At 39.4% G+C, this 21,522-nt stretch overlaps 1 protein-coding gene across 12 annotated transcripts in view; it reads right to left on the bottom strand.

Moving 5' to 3' along the window:
- The window catches only part of LMO7 (LIM domain 7), a 129,019-nt gene that overhangs the window by 58,160 nt on the left and 49,337 nt on the right, over window positions 1-21,522 (bottom strand). For 9 of the 12 annotated variants that reach the window (XM_046901882.1, XM_040706618.2, XM_040706613.2 and 6 more), the window contains exon 4: window positions 13,743-13,849. In XM_046901882.1, coding sequence (XP_046757838.1) covers window positions 13,743-13,849 — 107 coding nt within the window. Of the gene's footprint in view, window positions 1-13,742; window positions 13,850-14,062; window positions 14,114-14,286; window positions 14,367-21,522 lie in introns of those variants that run through there. The other 3 variants (XM_046901894.1, XM_040706563.2, XM_046901888.1) reach the window with 2 other exon arrangements.

The raw sequence follows: 21,522 nt of genomic DNA on the forward strand, positions 1-21,522 counted from the left end.
CCATTAATAAGAGGAAACAAACTGGATTCATCTACACTAGCTTTGAATCATATTTTACCATAATTCCTTTTTGTCCTGACTACACTGTCTTGTAACAGTACCCATAACGCAACGCAGCAATTTAGGCAGAGCTCAGGCTAGATATTTACACCAAGCAGCACAGCAGAGAAATACCACATATTTTGTGGAAAGGCAAAGATGGATGAGAAGAAAGCCATGGTGTGATGCTGCTTCAGTGGGATGCAGTTGCCTGTGCTGCCGATGCACTCCAGAGGCACCATGGTGGGTTGGTGCTAGCTACACTAGTGAAGATACTGCTGTTCCCATGGCCCAGGAGGCAAGTCAACCCAACGCACTTGAACATGCTGATCTATCTCTGTTCAAGCAAAGCAAAGTAAAGGAAGTTGTGTGCTGTCTGAAACAGCACACTCGTGCCTCCTTCACAGACCATGCTACATTGGAAGCAGACTGTTTTTTGACCTACTTATACTTAGTCATTTTCAGTCATATGCTCATATTTGAGCTGAAGAAAACAGGCCTTGAATTTTTATATTCTCACATATCTTCATGCTCAGTGTATATTTTTATTTAGGCAGCTTTTCAAGTCATAGTTTTTCACTGCAAAAATTCATGTTTTGGGAAAAAGTATAAATTGAAAGCTAAAAAAGGCCTATGAAGAAAGGATATTTGATGCATTAAGATTCCCATTCTAAGCCCCATTTCAGTTGATGTTTCAGTTCAGTGAAAATTTCACAACTGGCACTTGAACTAAATTTCACAAATTGGAATCCAATGCTTGCATTCAGATTCATCTCAGCTTTACATTCTCCAGTGGCCACACACTTCTCTGCCCTTTCACCACAGGACCTCACTGTGTAAATATGCTTCCTGATTAAGTCAAGAAGCCCCAGTAGTTCCCTCCAGCTTTTTTCCTGATCAAACTCACACTGTCCATTAAAAGAAGGAAATTTATCAAGTGACTTTTATCAAGCAACTTTGGCAGATAGCACAGTATAAACATGGAGTACCTGCCTAAGTTACTTTGAGCATCCAAGTCAACACTGCACAGTTGTCCTGCGTTGGTGCTGGGAAGTCGGGCAATGAGCTGAATTTGTCCTGCATGCACAGCTGCGTGCAGCTACTGTGCAGCCATTGCCCACACAAACCCAGGTAAACAAAGCTCAGGAATGCAGCCTAGTTGGCTGTCATTAGCCCACAGATTCATAGGCTTAACATCTTACGTGAACAACAAAAAAGAGTACTGCATAGAATAAAAAGTTCACAAGTGCGGTTGCATTATTTTTGTGATAATCACCACCCTAGACTGACTATACCATATAAAAAACCGGGCATTTCTGTACAGGGTATATCTTAATTAAACCAAGTAGCTTGTTGAATGCATTTACAATTTATTCAAATAGTATTAGAAAAGGAATTTGGTCACAACTAACAGAGGAGAATGTATCAGAATGACAAAATGTTGTTTATAAAAACAAAAGCTATTCTTTTGCTCTCTTCCTCTTGAAGAAAACAAGCACCATAACAAAATGGCAAATAATACTAATAAATAACTAGTGCTAAGTGACTTGTGTGATTTCTCAACAGCAGTCAACATTCAATACAAGAGATGAGCTCAGATTTCAAAGAATAGAATGTTCTGCACAGCAAAAGTGAGTGTTTTGCAGGATAAGCACAGCAGAGGAATCTCATTACTGATGCATCTTATTCTGCGCTCATTCAAGCTGGGTGGGCGTGCCTTCTGCATAACCATCTGATGCGTGATCTTAGTTACATTACCCATGCCAAAATCAGTAACAAACCATCTTAAATTAAGTGATATTTTTAGAGGAGAAGTAGGTTTTAACTAACGATTCTGAATATAGTTCATGCAAATATACGTACCAGCTTATCTGCAGAAAATTTCACCTATTCCAGCCTATTATTCCTGTGAAGCTTTTACTAAAATGCCAAATTGTTTGATAAGAAAAACAAACGTTAAAAATTCTAAGAATTCATAATAATATATATTTCTACCTCCATGATTGCAAAACTTGGTTTCATGTAGTAGTAGTCAAATACTAGTCCAGATTAAGAGATTTATGATCCTTCCCCATTACAGCCTTAATCACCTCTTCACATACCTCTGTATACAATGTTCCATTCCTGCTAAAGCTTAACAATGGTAGATTGTTTGACTGATTTAGCAAAGAAAATTAATTGCTTCCATAGAAGTTGGCCTGATTTCCTTCCTTAGTCATGCTTCTTGGAGGAAGATATCATAAATTTACAGAAGTTCAAACCAGCTTTCACTGGATGCACCTTTGCAGAAGCTCAGACAGGAACATCCACATAGGGCCATATCAAAACTCTGCTGAGCCAGGATCCCATCCTCTGTGCAATTCTAAGTGGCTGCCAAAGGAAGACTGAAAATAGAGCAAGCAAGATGCTTCTCCTTCAGGGACTTCCCAAGCTAGATGTGGTTTCCCCCTGTGTTAAGTAATGCTTCAGAGATTTCTCTTCCATGAATTTCTCCACTACCCCCTGAACTGAAGTAAACTTTTATCTTACACAGCATCGTTTGACAAGGAAACCTACAACCCCCACATTGAGATGATTGCTCTATAAGAATGAGACGCAGCAACTAGCTCAACTACTCTGCTATGCCATGTCCTAGTGAGGTTTCCATATTTATTGTTCATTACTTTGTCCACCTCCTCTTGGCTTAAAGAGGGATTCATCCTACCTCTTTCTGGCTAAGGAGTTCCATCATGTTTAAACCACCAGCAGGAGCTAATTCCCATTTTTGGTACAAGTGTCCTGAGGATGAAGATTTTTCAATGCCACAGTTTTGGTTTTTGTCCTGAATAGCATGATCAGTTCTATAGATCATCATTTTCTATATGAAATACGAATTGTTCTGACTTTCCTGTTCTCACTTATGTAACCCAAGTTTTCCTCATATTTTACACATGTAAAGAACAATATTTCTAAAAAGTTAGCAAAGGATCATTGAAAGCTTCTTACTAGAGTAGTCTATACTGATAAATTTGGACAGATGAGATTAATTTGTAGAATTAAACAGTAATTCCATAATTGCGCAGATCTGTGATGGAAACAGATCACATCTTAAAGTCAAGCCATATATTATGCCTTCTGTTAACTTGAGCATTTTTATCTAATGTTTTACCAAGGACATCCCTCATTCCCAGAAAATGATCACGGCTGAGAACATCTCATAGACATCAGGTCATAGAGTTAAAAAGCATGAATTATTGCATCATAAATCTGACAAGCATATTTGAGCACTTATTCACAGGGCACAGGTGGCTGTCTGTAATTTAATATCATTTGCAAAAGTAAAAGCATTTTGAACTTAGCCTCCCTTTCCCCACCCCAGTTGACTATTTTATCATATAACTCATTGGAATCCACGTCAGTTGATGAGTATCCTTACGTACTGGGTTCAAAGGTGTGTACATGTTTACATTCACTGGATGTCTTTTCTAGAAGGGAAAGGAAAGACGAAATATAATACGTATTACTCAACCTCTTTACTCTAGTCCGAATAACATGCTACAGTGACTTTCACATTTTTCCTTTTGAGTCGGTTTCTGATACGCCCCAGCACTGAGTTGATGGGAGCGCCAGGAGGGCACAGCCAATACTCAGAGAGGGTAGGGCTCAGTGTGGAGGACTGGCCCTATAGAAACCTCGTGATTTTCAAGGAGGACAAAGTCCCAGTCCTGAGCTACGACAAACTAGCCCCTGCAATGGCACAGTGGGGTGAGGAGCAGGACCTGAAGGATGGTAGGAAAGGAAATGTGGGTCAAGGCTAATAGTCATGATCATCCTCACTTTCCTCAGTGCTGGTTATGCCATATATAGAATGATGCTTTCAGTTCAGTGCCAAACAAGATGTTACTAAACGGAGCAAGTTGAGTGAGGAGGACAGTAGGATGGCTGAAGCTGGAAATCCCGAGCTTCATAGTCCAGTTTTTTCAGCCTGGAGAAGAGTTCTTTAGATGTGGATTTGGGTGTTGGTGTTTTTTTGTTTTTTTTTTTTCTTCCTTTTCTAAAAAGAAAAGGAATGTTTGTTTTTGTTTTTTTAAAGACATTAAAGATCTCTATCATTAAAAAAAAAATCATGTTTTTATGTAGCTAAGCATGCTGTTATTTAGCAGTCTTCACCCCACAAAGTCCTCTCTTTTAACCATGTGACCGGACATAATTTCATTCAACTGGTCTCAGTGACAGCATGGAAAAAGAAAGCTTGCAGCCATCTCAACCTGTGCTCTGTAAAAATATTTGCATTTGTTACTGTACTGTAGAACTCAGAGTACAAAATCTGTTAATAGCACCTTGAAGAACACTACTTGAGTGCTTCAGTTAAGCAATAATAACGAGTTGAAATCTCTGACAGCACTGTAACAATAATATTAATCATAATACAGGAATAAGAATGACCCAAAGCAGGACTTGATATCAAGTACGATCTCCATCTGTCAATATACTGTTCAGCCTTACTTTGCCTACCCACAGAGTACAGTTAATTGACAAACTCTTATATTCATGAAAAGGTTTAAGTCAGCTTCCTTTAATATATAAAATAAGAGCTTTATCTTTTCATTCTAGTTTCAGCAATTTAGCAGTAAAATGCAACCAGAGACAGTAAAGTTGTGTACATGTTTCTGTGTAATTGACATGAAGGCAATGCTAGCTTATTCTTTTTTAGAAGTCCATTAACTCCCCAACTCAGACAACTGCAGTTTTCTACCTAAACAAACAAACAGACAAGCCACAACAAAGAAGAGCAAAAATGCAGGTTTTATCTGTATCCTCCTTCATAACTCACTACTTCTCATCCAACATAATTGCCTTGTTTTGTAAACTGAATTATATCCTGAGAAGCTAAGAGATTGATGTGCATGCTTACAAATGGATACAGGTGCTCAAGGGATCCTGAAAGACTGGGAGATTCTTCTCTTAATACAAAGAAAAAAAAATACTGAAAAGAGCATTGAAAAGCATTGTAAAGGCTTCTAGTAATAAGTTTTTTGGGTGTACAAAACCATTTTTTCGGAGGTACTTTTAAAATGTAACCTTTCAGCAAAAACTTATTGCAGCTTCCTTCATCAAATCATTCAGTTTTGTAGCACAGATATCTAAATTCCAGTGTAAGGTTAGGGATACGTGTCACTAAAGATACCTGAAATACTCTCTGTATTACCAACACACACTAATATCACTTTTCCAAATGCATTAAGACATTCTTCTGTACACTTCTAGGTACAAATATAGAACCTTAGAAGTTTTTCACTCCTTCAGCAAAATCATCTCACAAAATAGATAAATGGTAATCAAACACCATCAAGATTATAGACACATGAAAAGGTAGATTACTTGTTAAATCACTGAACAGAAAAATTGAGCCATCTCAGACATTTCTTGTCATGATTAGAAACTTCAGAGAAAGTTCATAGATGAAATAGTACCACACCCAACATTTTATAGACTTTACACTGAAAAGCTGGAGGTTAACCCTGGCAGGTACAGTCCAAAGTCTGGAACATATTTGATTACCTCCAACGGTTTTACTGGAATGATTTAAAGCTGATGGAAATTAGTGACACGTGTATTTATTGTACGCTGAGCACAACAGTTGGACATGACTGATAAAATATACTCATCTTCATTGTTAACTCTACCTAACAATTATTAGAGTTGATAGAAGTTAAACATGATATGCATGATATTGAAGTTTTGACAAGTAATATAAATACAGCAATTTTAATGTTTAAAATAGGATATGTGAATATAACTCATGAATATGAAAATACACATAGCAAAGAGGAAATTTCCACACTTACAGAGTCATAGGAATATTTCTAAAGTCATTCTGAAGTAAGGGTGCTGCACTTTTCCATTTCAAGGGAAGTATCACTAGGAAACTTAGTTACCACAATAAAAACTTATTACAACCACATGTGCAAGAAATGTTATTTCCCTAGAAGTCAGAAAATGACTTTTAAAAACAGCATTCATTATTTTAATTAAATTTCCGTTAAAAGGCTTTCATTCCAGAAAACCCTGTCTTCCATTCTTTTCCCCTCAACTTGAATTCAAAGTTACTCTCTTTGTGCCTTTGGGTTGATTGACTTTTCAGTCATTCTGGTAGAATCTGGAGACCTTACACAAGTACTATCATTTTTCTTGCACTGAAGCAATAGGCTTTCATCCAGTCCACAACTTTCTGTTCTACACAGAATAAAAAAAGCAGGAAAGGGTAGTTCCCTTCTATGTGTTTGGGGTAGGTATTTTTGTTTTGTTGTTTTGTTTTTGTTTTAAAGGCAAAGTATAGCTAGCTTTTTCAACTCATATTGTGTGTTTCTTAGAAAAATTAAATCAGTACAGCAGACTCAGGCTCAGAGACATCATGTACTCTCATTATAAACCTAAAGTTCTTGGATTTAAAAAAAATTCAAGAAAGTAAAGCAAGTCTACAACAATACTAGATATGCAAGACTCAAATATAAATTCAATGCTATCAACAACAAAATTGAACTCTGAGCTACCTGACTACAAATAGACTTGCATCCTCTCTTTTTTTCTTCTTCAAATCGCTATTTTTTTGTTAGACTATCTCCATTAAAATTTAAAATACGACAGTTCTTTTTGAAGCACAAAATGGGATACAACTCTCAAAAGAGTTTCTCATTACCTCTCAAGCCTTTAGGTAAGTCAACTGCCAGATGGTTCAAATTGTTGAGTGCTACTGGCAAAGCAAGCCTAAAGAAATCCCCCCAAAGGCTGAAATATGGCACTGCTTTCACAACTTAAGCTTTCCTCTATATGCATGTATGTATATACATAGATATATCATCTTCCTCCACCCCCCAACTTTTCTGTTCTCTTTTTCACTTGGTTGTCCAGTATTCATGATTGAATTACAAGCATTCAAAGAGTCAGAGACCCTCTGTTTCTTCATACCTAGTCACTGTTTCTTTTAAATAGTGCTCTCTATTTCTCAACTAGTTTTTTCATAGCACATTTTGATAAAAGCTTTCATTCCTACTGCAGCATTAAGAAGAACAGAACTGACCTTTCTAAATGACAGCTGAGATTCATGTGTAGGCGTCAACATGACTACAGGTGATACTGGTTTGCAAAAGAAATTCCTAAGAGCACTGACAATAATCGCGCACTCAAAAGACCATCTTTTCAGGGCTTCCTACACAGACTGCATTCTTAAATGATCTATTCAGCAGTGGTAACATTCGTCACATACGAATTACAAATTTTATTCTGCCTTCACTGACCCTTCAGAAGAAAGTATCTTCAAGTATCTTGCCCTATGAGGAGAGGCTGAGGGAGCTGGGGCTGTTTAGTCTGAGGAAGAGGAAGCTGAGGGGAGACCTTATTACTCTCTTCCAGTACCTGAAAGGTGTTTACCGTGAGAGCGGGGTAGGTCTCTTCTCACTGGTGACAGGTGACAGGATGAGGGGAAATGGCCTCAAGTTGCGCCAAGGTAAGTTTAGGTTGGACATTAGGAAACACTTCTTTACAGAAAGGTTGGTTAAGCACTGGAATAGGCTCCCCAAGGAGGTGGTTGAGTCACCATCCCTGGATGTGTCTTAATAGCCATTTGAATGCGGTGCTCAGAGATAATGATTTAGCGGAGGGTTGTTAGAGTTAAGGTACTATGGTTAGGCTGCGGTTGGACTTGATGATCTTTGAGGTCCTTTCCAACCTGAGTAATTCTATGACTCTATGATTCAAAGACTAAATATTAGGAAGAAATTCTTTACTGTGAGGGTGGTGAGACACTGGAACAGGTTGCCCAGTGAGGTTGTCGATGTCCCCTCCCTGGAAGCACTCAAGACCAGGCTGGATGGGACTGTGAGCAACCTGGTCTAGAGGGAGGTGTCCCTGCCTATAGTAGGGGAGTTGGAACTAGATAATCTTAAATGTCCCTTCCAACCCAAACCAATCTATGCTTCTATGAAAGAAGAACACGAGTGGAATCAGGAAACCCAATACGTTCCTCAAGACCTGTCATGAGGAACATGAAGTTATGAGGAATATCAATTTATATAGCAAAAATAAAAGTAAAATTTGTTTTCATATAAAAAACTAGAGTCTATTTTATAGGGCGTAGCTATTTCCTTAAGATACAAAGAACATGAACCAGCAGATGCTATATCTACATTCAGCCCCTTTTTGGAAATGCTTCAGTGGTATTTTTACCACCAAACAATATCCACACAATTAGCAGTTGCACCAGAAAAGACAAGTGAGGAAATTTCACCATTGATAGGTGGTACTGGTGTTACTGTAATCTGACTTATGGGATAAAGAAAATAGATACCAGAGGATATTTTGTGTTTGGCTCAACCCAATGTTAAGGCAGCTTACTTTCTGACAGCCCATAAGAGGAAAGGGTGGCTTAGTAAGGGGGCAAGTTTGTCTGTATAACTCTGTATAATTGTTCATTCTTTTTAAAGCTTAATCATAAGAAAACTGCATAAAATGTTTTCTGCTTCAGACAGGTAGAGAGACACAGAATACAGGCTTATAACCACATCACTTAAAACTTGAAAATGAAATGTTTGTTATCTTAAACATCTGTCTTCCAAACAATCTTTTTCGTACCTTCAATTCATGACGTATTATATCTGAACTGTAAGAGAGCCTGTCTCAAAAGTTTAGCATCTGAAATTCATGAACACAAGGGTGAGCATGACAGTTGTTACTCCTCTCTGTGTGGCTTTAGATATATAGACCTTTGTCCCAGAGAAAGCACTGCATCCATTTTTATTTTTTTTCCCAGGATTATTTTTTGCTTTAGGAAACGATAATAAATAGTTGTTCAGAAGGAACTATAAATTGATAGTTAAAACTATCTGGAAGTTAGAAATGCCAAGGGTAAAAATCAGAGCTCTGTTAGTTCAGCTGGTTTATGCACTTAATTTCAATTCAGCCAGATTTCTCAGTCAGGATTTTCTGCTCATTTTATGCATTTTTTCTTAATCTAGTGTACAAATCTGGTGCTGAATAAGTAAAGAAGTACACAGAAGCAAAAAGTTAAAGGCCTTATCCAAATACCATATTCAGAAACACAGTAGGTTCTGAGACACTTCCAGCTACCTTATCAGAATTCTTTGTTTCACTCAAAACCTACTCTAAATATAACTCCATTATAATAACACTAATAGAAGTCAAGTATTTTGATATTTATTGAAGAATGAAATTAAAGTAATAACATTAACATTAGGAGGTAGGAGGTTGTGGTAGTTTTAAGCAAAGCTTGCCATTTAAGATTAATGCAGTGAATTCTTTTCCCCAAAATTTGGTTTAGTGCATTTAATATTTTCATATATTATCCCACAGTAGTTTGTGTTTGTCATTAGTATTCCATGAAACTAATTAGTTCTTTTATTCTTTTCAGAAAAAGTTCTTAATTTGCTCAGGAAAAAAATAAAAAAAAGATTAATAGCCAAAAGTTTGGCTATTGGTCCAACTGTTCAGGCTGCCTCCTTCAAAACTGATCACTGGGATAGCATATTCAATCAGAACCAAAGTTTTCTACCTGTCTAGGGAAATTCTCATTTCTTGGCTTCATTTTGCCAAGAACCCTTCCACAGCTGGGAACAACTGGGTGTGTCACTTTTAAAGAGCTGGGTAAGGAAGTGCTTAGCATTTTAGCATTTTTAAACAGTAACTGCTGTCAACTGAAAGTCCCTAGGCTCGTATGACATTCCTACTGTGACAGAATTGAAAAAAAAGCATCAAAAGAAATACTAAGACTGCCCTTCATGACTAAAAAAAAAAAATAAAGCTGCTATGTTTTAAAATAATATTTCTGATTGGAAGTGATTTTAAGAAATTTAAAAAGTATACTGAGAATTTAGGAGGATCACATGCACTTACGCAAGTAACTGAGAAGATGTACATATGACTGTGAGAAATAAGTCCATCTGGATAATTTTTATTGGAAAACATGACACATTGCTGTACTCTACCATTGAGCAGTAACTTCTGCAGATTTACAGAAATACCAAAATGTGAATCTCAGACGTTAATCTATGCTCTCATGTACATTGGCAGAAGAGACGCCATCCACGCCGGTATATTTTTCCACATCACAACAACTAATCTCATCACTGATCTTGCAGAGCATAAAGCTTGCAATCCTTTGAACAGCAGCCAGTAATTTAAACCATCCCTCTTCACACAAACTTCTGAACAATAAAATTTTAAGCAGCTTTTTTCTTTGTAAAAAGGATAATCACATAATCACTTGGAACTCAGAGTCTGTAACATACTGGAAACCTAGGAGGATTCTTGTCCTAGATATAAGTAGTAATTACAGATAAGAGTTTCATATTGTGCATAACATCATCTCAGTCACCATTAAAAAAATTATATAAAACAAAGTACAATTGAAAGTGGCAACTTCGTTACCAGAAAGGAATATTATTTGTTAGTATGGCTTCTGGCAAGCCACAGGTAACAGAGGGTCTTACCTTAAGCTCTTATGACTCAAAAAATACTCACTACAAACAAAAAGGAGCTTGGTATCTCTTAATGGCTTGACATTATCATATATAATTGATGACACAAAGATACAGTGGTATCAGTTAAAGTGAAAAGGAGAAAGCACCTCAGAAACAGAGTATGAGGAGAAAATAAAGTACAAAGAGAAAATAACTCTTCCTGCTGGGAAGGAAATCTAGCCAGGTGGAACACAACAAAGGCCTGGTAAGGTGCCGAAGAGCCCACAACAAGAGGCCCTGAAAGTGTTGGGAGGAAATGCTTCTGCACATAATGCATCACTAGACTGGAAGTGTTCCCACTGCAGATGTCAAGTATCAGAGCTATTATGGGGGTGAAATAGCAGTGAGACAAATTCACACCCAGTAACCACAACTCAGACAGAAATGCAGCCTCCCAGTCATCCACTGGCTTTACTATGACATATTAAGACAACTCTGGTGTCCTCCTCAGTGTTAAAGGGGGAAATCCACTCTTTCATTGGCACCCTCCTCCTTACAAACTCTTCACATACAACAGGAGCTATATATTTTCTATCTCGTAGTACATAGTAGTAGCCTACTGTAATACTATGTACTGTTCACAGCAATCCCAGCCTCAAAAGCTAACTGTTTAAGCAACAGTTTGTCTAATCTACTTTGGGTAGATAAAATGCACACATGAACAGTGGTGCAACCATAGAAAACTGGAATACTACTGAGGTGTCAACATACATGCTGCTTCAGGCACACTTTAATATTATCCTGTATAACCTATCACAGCTAATTCAAAACGAGGGCAATTAGCTTCAGGTGATGATGGCAAAAGAAATTTGCTTAGGAATGCCAGATAGCCAAAAATGAAATGCAATCTTTTTCTCATATGCTGACTTGTATACGTTTTCTTACTTCATGACAAGAGTGATTTACTTTCAATGCTGAAACCAAGGTTAACAGAGGACAACACAAAAGCAATGCATGAAACAGTATCCCTTTTCTGATGACTGGCATCCTACAAATTTTGAAATAGCTTATTCTGCTTGAAAGTCTGAAATCACTTATTTCTATTACATTAAAAAAACCAGACCAGAAATTTCTTGATCAGACAAGCATTTCTCTCCCCGGACATACAACATTTTCTAGAAACCTTTTAAAGACTTGCTTGCCATCTGGGTGTTCAAATAATGTACAATTAACTTTTCAGTGGAGAGTTATCTTGGTATAACTTATTTCCTTAGCTTCTTGAACAAAACTTCCCTCCTGTCCCCCTCCAAACTCCTAAATATATCAAAACTTGTTATCATAGCTCAGTTAAGACTTTACAACGTGGTCAGATACAGAAGTTTTAAATTACTCTGTAAGCCCTTTAAACATACTGTGGAGCTGTTACGTGATACATACTGTGTGGAAAGTCAAACTTACATTGAAACAAATTAAAGAGCATGTCTATACTGCTGCCAGCTCCCTGCATTGTTTTCCATAAGAAGTGATCAAATCTGATTTTTTGAAAAACACTAATTAATCTATTGCCAAGCAGGTATGATGTAATATGCCAACTGCCTTATGACAAATTCACATTCCAGCCTTACTCTTTGCTCCTGGAAACAGAACTGGTAGCGCTGCAAGGATCCAAAGAAACAAAACGAAACAAAAAACCTCCACAGTTACAGACCCAACTAGAGTAATTTCATGGCTGACCTCACTTGGGCACTGTGGTTAATGTAGGGACAAGTTGGACAACACAGTTTGCACAACAGTTTGCTAACTCTACCTGCCTGACCTCCCCTGGGTTTCAGTTTGCCATTTACACCGCTGAGGACGAGCTCCTGACGCGCCCAACCTATACCCTTAGAGCAAACCTCAACCAAAATAACTTTAGCAAGGGTTTTTGTGGATAATGAAAGCTTGGCACAGCTTACCAAGCCTCCAGCTTTCAACATGACATATGAGCCAGCATAGAAGATACCAGCATTATGGAGGGGTGCCAAATCCCCAACACATTAGCCAGAAATTATTTTTCAGATATGAGTCAAAGACTGGGGGGGGGGGAAGGGGAGGAGAAAGCAAAATAAAATAAAACAAAAAAAAAACATTTCTATCTCAAGTATCACACATCAAAATGGTATGCACTTTCATTCTGAAATCAAATAAATATGTCAACACGGTACCATGCAGTCCACCTACAAGAGATTTCTCTTTAATTAAAACGAGTAGATGTCATTTCACCCTATTTTTTTTCTTGGTATGTACAGAAGGATTACTGCCTGTTCCTCTTTGATAAAGCCAATAGATTAAGACATGAATCAGTTCTTAACATTTCACTTGACAGGTTTTCAGAACAGTCCACAGAAAAACCTCTTCCTGTTTGGAGACTTAACAATAAATTCATCTGTTGTACCAACACAACAAAAGAAGCTAATACTGTAACAAAGCAAGAAACCCCATTAAGACGTCTTTTGGTGACGCGTTTATCTTAAAACACCTGTTACATGCCTGTGTATGGAAGTTCCACGTTAATCTCTCTGAAACTAGCAATAAAACTTGTATTAGAAGACACAGTAGTCCTGGAATTAGAGAATCCGGTAATTACACCTCAGAACCAAATTACTTCTATTTCACAGAAAAAAAACTTCCTCCTCTGTAAACAAGACAATTACTCTGTGCAATTCTGTCCTTGGTTTCTACTCTCACGTATTTTGAGAGAAGGTGTAGCACTCAGTGACATACACCTGGTTAACATTTGGAGCAGATGAAATAGCAGTCCTTCGGGAATAACATACCCAAGCTCCACTGCAGTTCAGACATGCATCAGAAAAACCACCTCAGCCTTTCAGATTTCACATCAATTATCTCAAAACATAAAGGAAAGTGATGCTTGTTGTATCATTTAGCAGCTAATTTTGCTCTAAGCTTAAAATAACCTAAGCAGATTCCACTTCATATATAAAATGTTGTAAATATTCATTAACAATTACTTTGCTTATGTGAGGTTTAATAATAACCAGTTTCTGAAATTAAATTTGTGCAAACCTTATTGACTAGTTTCAAGAACACATAAACCTTCACCACAGTATTCAGAACTGCTCTTACCAGATTAAAAGAATTTTCCATAGGCAAACATTAAAAAAAAAAAAAAAAAAAGAAGTCTGAGAAACATATTCAGCTAAGCTTAGAGGGAGAAGGGAGGGGAAGAAACAAAACCGCAAAACTCACTTGACTGTAACTCGATTGGACAAATCCTGAAGGTCTCCTGGATGAAAAAGTTGAGCTTCTTTCAATCCAATATTTTCACAAGCTTTCAGAAAAACATTTATATTATCCTGCAGAGAGAAGTAGAAAGCAGTTGCTGAGTTAGAAGCACTAGGCACTAAGCAGGTTTTGCAAGATGATTAGTGCGAGCCTCTAAATGTCAAAGTCCAGCTCATGGAAATAAAAATAAAAAAAGCAAATCTTCTGGATCATAAATACAGGTCGTTTCTCGTATACACATGCAGCCGGTGATCTTGGTGACTGACTGATACGTTAAAGATTACCTGGCATAAAGCAGCAGCTAGCCAGTAGGCAGCAATCTCCACTTTGATGTCAGCTCTGTTCAGCAAACAAACGCCCTCTTTCTAGCTTTGCACGACAAGCCTCACCTCTTGCCTTTAAAAATAACTCCAGCTACTGACATTCACCACCCAGAAACTCTTGGCAGGAGAGGAAGAGGAGGAACACGCAGTTTCTATGATTACAGACCAATTATGGAATACTGCACCTAGAATCTGGGTTTGGTTGCTGAGCAAGCTCCTGAGAGACAGAAACCAAACTGTATTCAACCCTGCTGCTTCCTCAGTTGTGGGGATTGCTCTCCCTGTTGGTCCTCCCCTTCCTTTCCACAACCTCCCCTCACCCCCCCCCTTTCACAATAACACCAGCATATAACAAAACATAGGTGCAGTGGTGTATTGCAGCACCCACCTGCTGCACCTGCTACAGATCAACAGTCTGGCAAGGGCAAGGTTAAAGGGGTGGTGGGGGGGGGGGGGGGGGGGGGGGGGGGGGGGGGGGGGGGGGGGGGGGGGAGAAACCTCACACGATATACTGTGAGATTATACAACTTGTGATCTCTTTCCACTCCATAAACAATAGGCAATAGGCAAGAAATTCCTTCTCGTTAACGTGGAATGCTATCAACAACAAAAGAATTTGCCCTCTTGCGCACTTCTCAGTTTGGTTGAAAGCCACAGGAAAAGGTACACAGAGTTACTTAGCTCATAAACTGCACACAGCCATGTTATGCTGTGGGTTTGTAAGGTCAAGATACTTAGAGTTTCACAGTATGAAAAAACTACACTTCGGCAATTTAATACACTTTAATCCCCCCACCTTTTTACTTTTTTAATTACACATAATCGCTGAACATAACTCACTAAAAAGAAGTCCGCAAAAAGTAGCAGCTGCTTCAAATGCATCAAGAAGTAAAACAAATACTTAAAGAGAAAAAAAAGTAAACTCAAGAATCCCCTCAGCCTTCTGTTTTGAAGGTCCCTAGGATTCCCCTTATTTCTTATCAGTCCGCAAACATGATATTATACAAGGAAAATATTTGAACAAGGTATTCCTTGTGCAGGCTGCGGCTCTGTGTTACCACATCCTTAAGATCCCAGCTGTCTCTCAAACCATCAGTGTTATGCCCCAAGGTCTGACACACAGTGTGCTGTAGTGGGGACTGTTCTACTGGGGATGGAAGGGGAGCAGAAAAATGCCATGGCAGTGACAATGTGGGATGCGATATGGTGCTGCATGAGCAGCCAGGAACAATAAAGGAGAGGTAACCTCACCTCTGCACCAACTCCTGCAGCACCCAAAGGGCTGCTTGCACAAGCAGCCAAGCTAGAGCTTTGTGCCAATGTACTCCCAGTACACTTTTCCTTCCCATCCTCCTTGCACGTTCAAGTAGCACCTGCTTAGAAATAGCATTTTTAATGAAAGTGTCACCTTAGTACCAAGACTCAAGGACCTGAAAAAGGCAGTTTCCTTTTGTACAGGAGAGGCCACAATTTACAGTCGCACTGCAAGTTCCAAGGCAGTGTGCTCTCATGGGTTTACCAGTTGCCAAAAGTCATAATAATCTAGTAAATAGATGAGTTCCACCAACTGAACTGCAGAGAATGCCTGCGCTGTGCAGATAAACAAGGAAGAAGAGTCAGAGACTTAGAAAAACTGATGCTGCCCACACCCTGAGTGTAATGAAAACATGAGTACTTGCTCATCAGTGGTGGCTCAGCTGTACAACAACAAAATTGTTGGCATATGAGAGAATTTGAGGTGTTGTAACAACTGAACTAAGACATCAACCTCCTGATAAAACAACACATATGGCAACTAGAATGCATGAGTTAACACCTTCAGAAACAGGTCAAAGAAAGGGGAAAATAAAAATGCAACACAAAACTCAGCTAGGCATGGCACTCACTGGCATGTAGAATGGAACAGCTGAAAATCTTCCTCTCCCCAATTCCCAAGCCAGTAGGTTTGATCATGCCTGTCATTCTCCAGGTAACTCCAAGCTTTCCTAAAGCTGGGGCCTGGGATTCATATCCCAGCAGCAAGATCACCCAGAAGGTTATTGCACAAGTTTGGATATTGACATGAAAAGGTGTAGCATCAAGAAATTAGCTCTTCTGGATACTGTACTTGTAAAGTTCTCTTGATCAATTCTAATCATCTCAGTAAATTCACTGAAGCTACAAGTCCCAAAATAGCTGGCAGCCATTTTTAAGCCTTACAGAACAAAAAACCTGAAAATGAATTTTAAATAGTACCACAGCAATAAGCAGAAAAAATAAGCTGTCAAGCTTGCAGTTAGATTCATCATTAGAAATGTGAACAGGAACATTGTTCAGTGATTAAAGTGCTCGAATATAGTAACCATCATGCTATTCCTTTTACCAAGTCATGAAATATAACTGTACTTTTGTAAGACTAATGGTTGATACCCTTTCCATTTCAAACGCTGTAATGGAATCTTAATCTCATCATACTACACAAAAAAGAAAAAAAAAATTCAGACCTCAAACATCTGGAAAAGGACAGATCTATTTCCTTGTGACCACAAGGCCCACAAGCAATGTGCTTGAGAAAAACAAGTTTAACACGTGTTCCTACATGCCTTCTGCAAACAAGATGCTCTCAATCTTTGTAAACTATGGCTGAGTGTCTAATTTTAAGAAAGATTCAAATCAACAGAATTGCACAGAAAGATGTCATATGTTGAAAAAAAGACAAGGAACATAAATACTAAGCAGAGAATGTGAGAATTTGGTTTGGTTATGCCAAGAAAATCACACTATGGTTATGGTTGGAAGGAATTTCAAAGTTCATCTAGCCCCAACCCCACTGCTGTGTGCAGGGACACCTTTCACTAGATCAGCTTGCTCAAAACCTCATTCAACCTGGCCTTGACCATTTCTTGCAGGGATGGGACATCCACAACTTCTCTGGGCAGCTTGTGCCAGTGCCTCACCACTCTTATAGTGAAGAATTTCCTCTTTATCCCTAATATAAATCAACCTTCCTCTGGATTAGTCATTACTCCTTGTCCTATCACTGTAACCCCTGAGATAATGAGTCCCTCCCCATCTTCCCTGTAGGCCTCCGTTAGGTACTGGAAGGCTACCAGAAGTTCCTTCAGAGCCATCTATTCTTAAGACTGAATAATTCTCAGCCTCTTTTCAGAAGAGAGGCACTCTAATCATCTTCATGGCCTTCCTCTGGACCTGCTCCAACAAGTCCATGTACTTCTTATGTTTGGGTATCCAGAGCTGAATGCAGTACTCCAGGTGAGGCTTCCCAAGAATGAAGTAGAGGGGGACAATTACCTCCCTTTCCCTGCTGGCCGCACCTCTTTTGATGCAGGCTGGAATACAGTTGGCTTTCTAAGTTGCACACACATATTACTGCCTCACGTTGAGTTTTTCCATCAGCTAACACCACCCCATGTCCTTATCTGGAGGACTGTGTTTAATCCATTCTCCACCCAGCCTGTATTTGTGCTTGAGATTGCCCCGACCTATATGCAGGACACCTTACACCTGGCCTTACTGAACTACGTGAAATTCACACACACACACACACCTCTCAAGCCTGTCAAGGCTGATCTGGATGGCATACCTTCCCTCCAGCACATTGACTGCACCACTCAGCTTGGTGTCACCTGCAGACTAGCTCAGGGCACATTCAATCACATTGCCTGTATCACTGACAATGATGTTAAATAACACGGGTCCCAGTCCTGACACCTGAGGAACATCACTCATCATTGGTCTTTACCTGGACATTATGCTCTTGACCACAAATCTTTGAGTGCAACTACCCAGCCAGTTACTTACCACTGAGTGGTCCACCCTTCAAACCCATCTCTCTCCAATTTAGAGATAAGGATGTCATGCAGAACAGCATCATATGGTTTGCACAAGTCCAGGCAGATGACTGCTGCTCTTCCCTTATCCACCAAGACCTGTATCCATGTTGCAGAAGACAACCAAATTCATCAAACAAGATTTGCCTTCAGTAAAGTGATGTGGGCTGTTACCAATAACTTCTCTGTTCTCCATGTGCCTTCACACAGTTTCCGGGAGGATCTTCTCTCCATGACCTTGTCAGAAATAGACGTAAGACTGACCAGCCTATAGTCCCTGGGCTATATGACCTGCGAGAGGCGATACTGTTACCTTCTAAGCCCGCAAGGGGAGTAAAAGCAAAGGGAAAAGAATAACTGGCCATTCCCAAAGCACCATGATATGAGGATACGCAAACAGATTACACACACATACACGTTTCTGACCATTAAAAGTCTTTGAACTAATAGCCCAAAGTGTTAACCATAAAATTCAAATGCAGTCCATTTTTGTTGCATTTATACTATTTGTAAATTTTTCCTGGGAGGCTGAAGGGACACAGAGAGGAGAGGTTGTATGCTTTTCCCCAGACTATGTGCACAAGGAAACAGTAGAGCATTTTAGATGCTCCAAGCACGACTTCAGTTTCCCACAAGCTGTACAGACTTACATTAAAAGCACACCGCAGAACACTGACTAGGTATAGCTTTTACCATCCAACATTTCATTTTTGCCACAAACTTCAAAGTAAACCACACCCAAACCCTCTGCAAAGTTGTAACATAAGAGAGTCTGAGCCCGCAGTGGGAAGCAGGTCAAGTAGCTGGCACTTCAATATTGCTGTTGGAGGGAATGACAACTGATACCACACACTTTCAGGCATGCACCTGCCTTTCTGGTCCCCACAGGGAATCACAGAGCCTTCCCCTAGGCCTGTTGCTAAGGCATTCCCCTCTAACCAATATTTAAAACAAGACAAGGTGGTATGCAAATGCAAGGAACAGCCTTTGTCTTTCCATACTTCACGCAGAAACAGTAAGACTGTGGTCTATGCCCTCCCCTTCAACATCCCAAGCATGGCTGCGTTCCTCACTCCTACAAAGTCACAGATGGGAGAAGAGGAAAGAGATGGATCTTTTCCATAGTGGTACTTCCCTGTTGGTCCTTGCTTGACTCAGCACTGCTTCTGCTACCCAACAAAGGACAGTGGGGCTGGGCCAGAGCATGGTAGCTGCAGCAGGTGGATAGGGTTGGAAAGGCAGGGCTGCCACGGTATCCTACTGTCAATCCCATCACTGTCCTCCAGACTGCAATGAAGGCAGTCTGTGTGGGAAAATACATGAACCTTCATACTTTCCTTTAAAATAATGTTAAATTGATAAGGCAATTAAAAATATGGAGAGAATTGCAAGTGGCAGTGCTGCTATCGTTGCTACTCTTAAAATAGAAGAAAAAATAGCATGAGCAACAGGGAGAGTAAATTACAGATGAAAAAAATGCTCAAAAAAAAAAAAAACTCCAGTAGACAAAACTGAAATGTGAAACTGTAGGTAAAATATAAAAAATAATTTTAAAAAATCTCTACTACGTAAAAATTAAAGGGCAGGAAAGGGATTTAGAGAGGTCTCCATATAAGGATGTGCAACCATCATCTTGTTTTGACTACACATGTGCAACAGAAGATCACACTAAATTCATTTTGCATATGTGAGTTCCAATTTAATTAAAAAATAAAACCCTCATTATCGTGGTTATCTGGGTGAGGCAGGAATATTAATTTAAACAAGTGTGTAAATACATTTGTTTTCTTTAGGGTGCAGGCATGTTGTGTGGTAAGCCTGCCTTCTTCCGAGTTAACTGTTTCTCTGAAACTCTGCATTTAAACACGGTGAGATCTTGAAACCATACAAGTTATGGCACATCTTTCAATTCAGTTGGCACCTGGGTGAAAAACAATTTAATTAACATGGTGTTTTTCTGTTTTTCCTGGCTGGGTAGGCCAATAAACATAGACAGTCCTCCATATAATCTCCTACTCTTATGCAAAAATAGCCCCCACCCTCAGTTAAAGCTATTCTTCTGCCATTCAAGTTTTGTGTTGCCGTTGCGGTTTCTAGATTTTATTTTTATCCCACCCACCACCCTACTCCCTGCAGAACGTGAAGGAAGGGAACAGAATTTCATACTGGCACCCTGTGCTCCCAGGACCATGGAACAGATTTATGCCAAAGTGCTATAGCATCACCCAAACTGCTACTTGGTGCCAGGATCTGCTTTCAATTCCCAGGCTTCCCCCCCCCCCCCCCCTCACTGCCCCCACCCTCTCCCTAAAAACAAACACCCAGTACCTACAGTGCCTAGCAACAAAGCTGACATTTTAAGAAGAGAGTGATGTATTTCTTTTGGCTATTGAATTCTGAAAAACATCTTAATAACCCACATTTAACAGGCATTTCTTAGTATTGCACTTACAAAGACATTTAGTGTAATCTTTCAAGATAACTCCATGTCTTTGTGACAAAGCTTCTTGACATCTGCATTCCCCCAAGAAAGGGTGTATTTTAAGACAAAAAGAGGGATTACTTGTTTGTTTTTAAGGCACTAGGTATTTTTCATATACACAGCATTACACTAGCCACTAAAGCTAGGTCAAATCAGTTAAATACAAAATTTAGAGCTGTGTTTTGCAACAGCATCACAGAAGAGCTACACGTTGTTTATGTTCAAAGGCGAGGTAAGGGAAGAAACCTGCAAATTATCTCGTTTGACGAGTTGGGTGACCTGCTCTTCCTTGGAGATACATTTTGATTATTAGCACTTATTGTAGGTGCAAGGGGGGGGGGGGGGGGGGGGGGGCATTTAAAGGGGTGAGGGGAGAGAGCCAAGAATGGTGTTGAACGTTATGGTCCGACCACAGCCTGGGAGCCAGGAACTGCAGTTACCACCATGACCTTGCATGACATCACATTTGTCCCATCTATAAAATGCAACTACCTATGCTCTTACAGCTCTTGCTATTACTGTAGAAGACTGCCAGTGGGTTCAATCTTGAACTGAAGATAGGAGGAGTGGGAGTAATAGCTGAACTACTTCCCCCCCACGCCCCCCCCCCCCCCCCTTGTTAGTTCAAAAATTAAGAATAAAAATATTTTGTAAAAGTCCTGCAAGCATAATTTAACTTACAATGACCTCAGGGCTTCTGTTCTATAAATCATCCCACCTACAGCAACATTCATGGAGCACTACATTGGCCAAAGATCAGAAATTGTGCTAATTGCTTTACCACTCCCCTGTGTGCACCCTTCACTGTTTTTCCATACACTGTAGAATAATAAATTGTGAATGATATTATAATCCTTGACAGGCAAGTCTTCTCCGCAGCGTGTTCTGTGCACGATTACAGATAGAAGGTACGAACTCCTGTGTGAGCTGCCTGCTCCAAGTATCAATAATTTTAAATAAGAGCCTTGAAGAGTAACATTCCTCTTTGCTGTGCACTTCACTCACCTACCGACATTGCAATTGGTCTCACTAGAGTTGAACCATTATGGGAATCAACTTCTGAAACAGCCCTAGATAAGAATCATTTTGGTTTCAGACAAGAAGGCCCA

This window comes from Gallus gallus, chromosome 1, assembly GCF_016699485.2.
Source record: "Gallus gallus isolate bGalGal1 chromosome 1, bGalGal1.mat.broiler.GRCg7b, whole genome shotgun sequence".
Classification (NCBI taxonomy): Eukaryota; Metazoa; Chordata; class Aves; order Galliformes; family Phasianidae; genus Gallus; species Gallus gallus.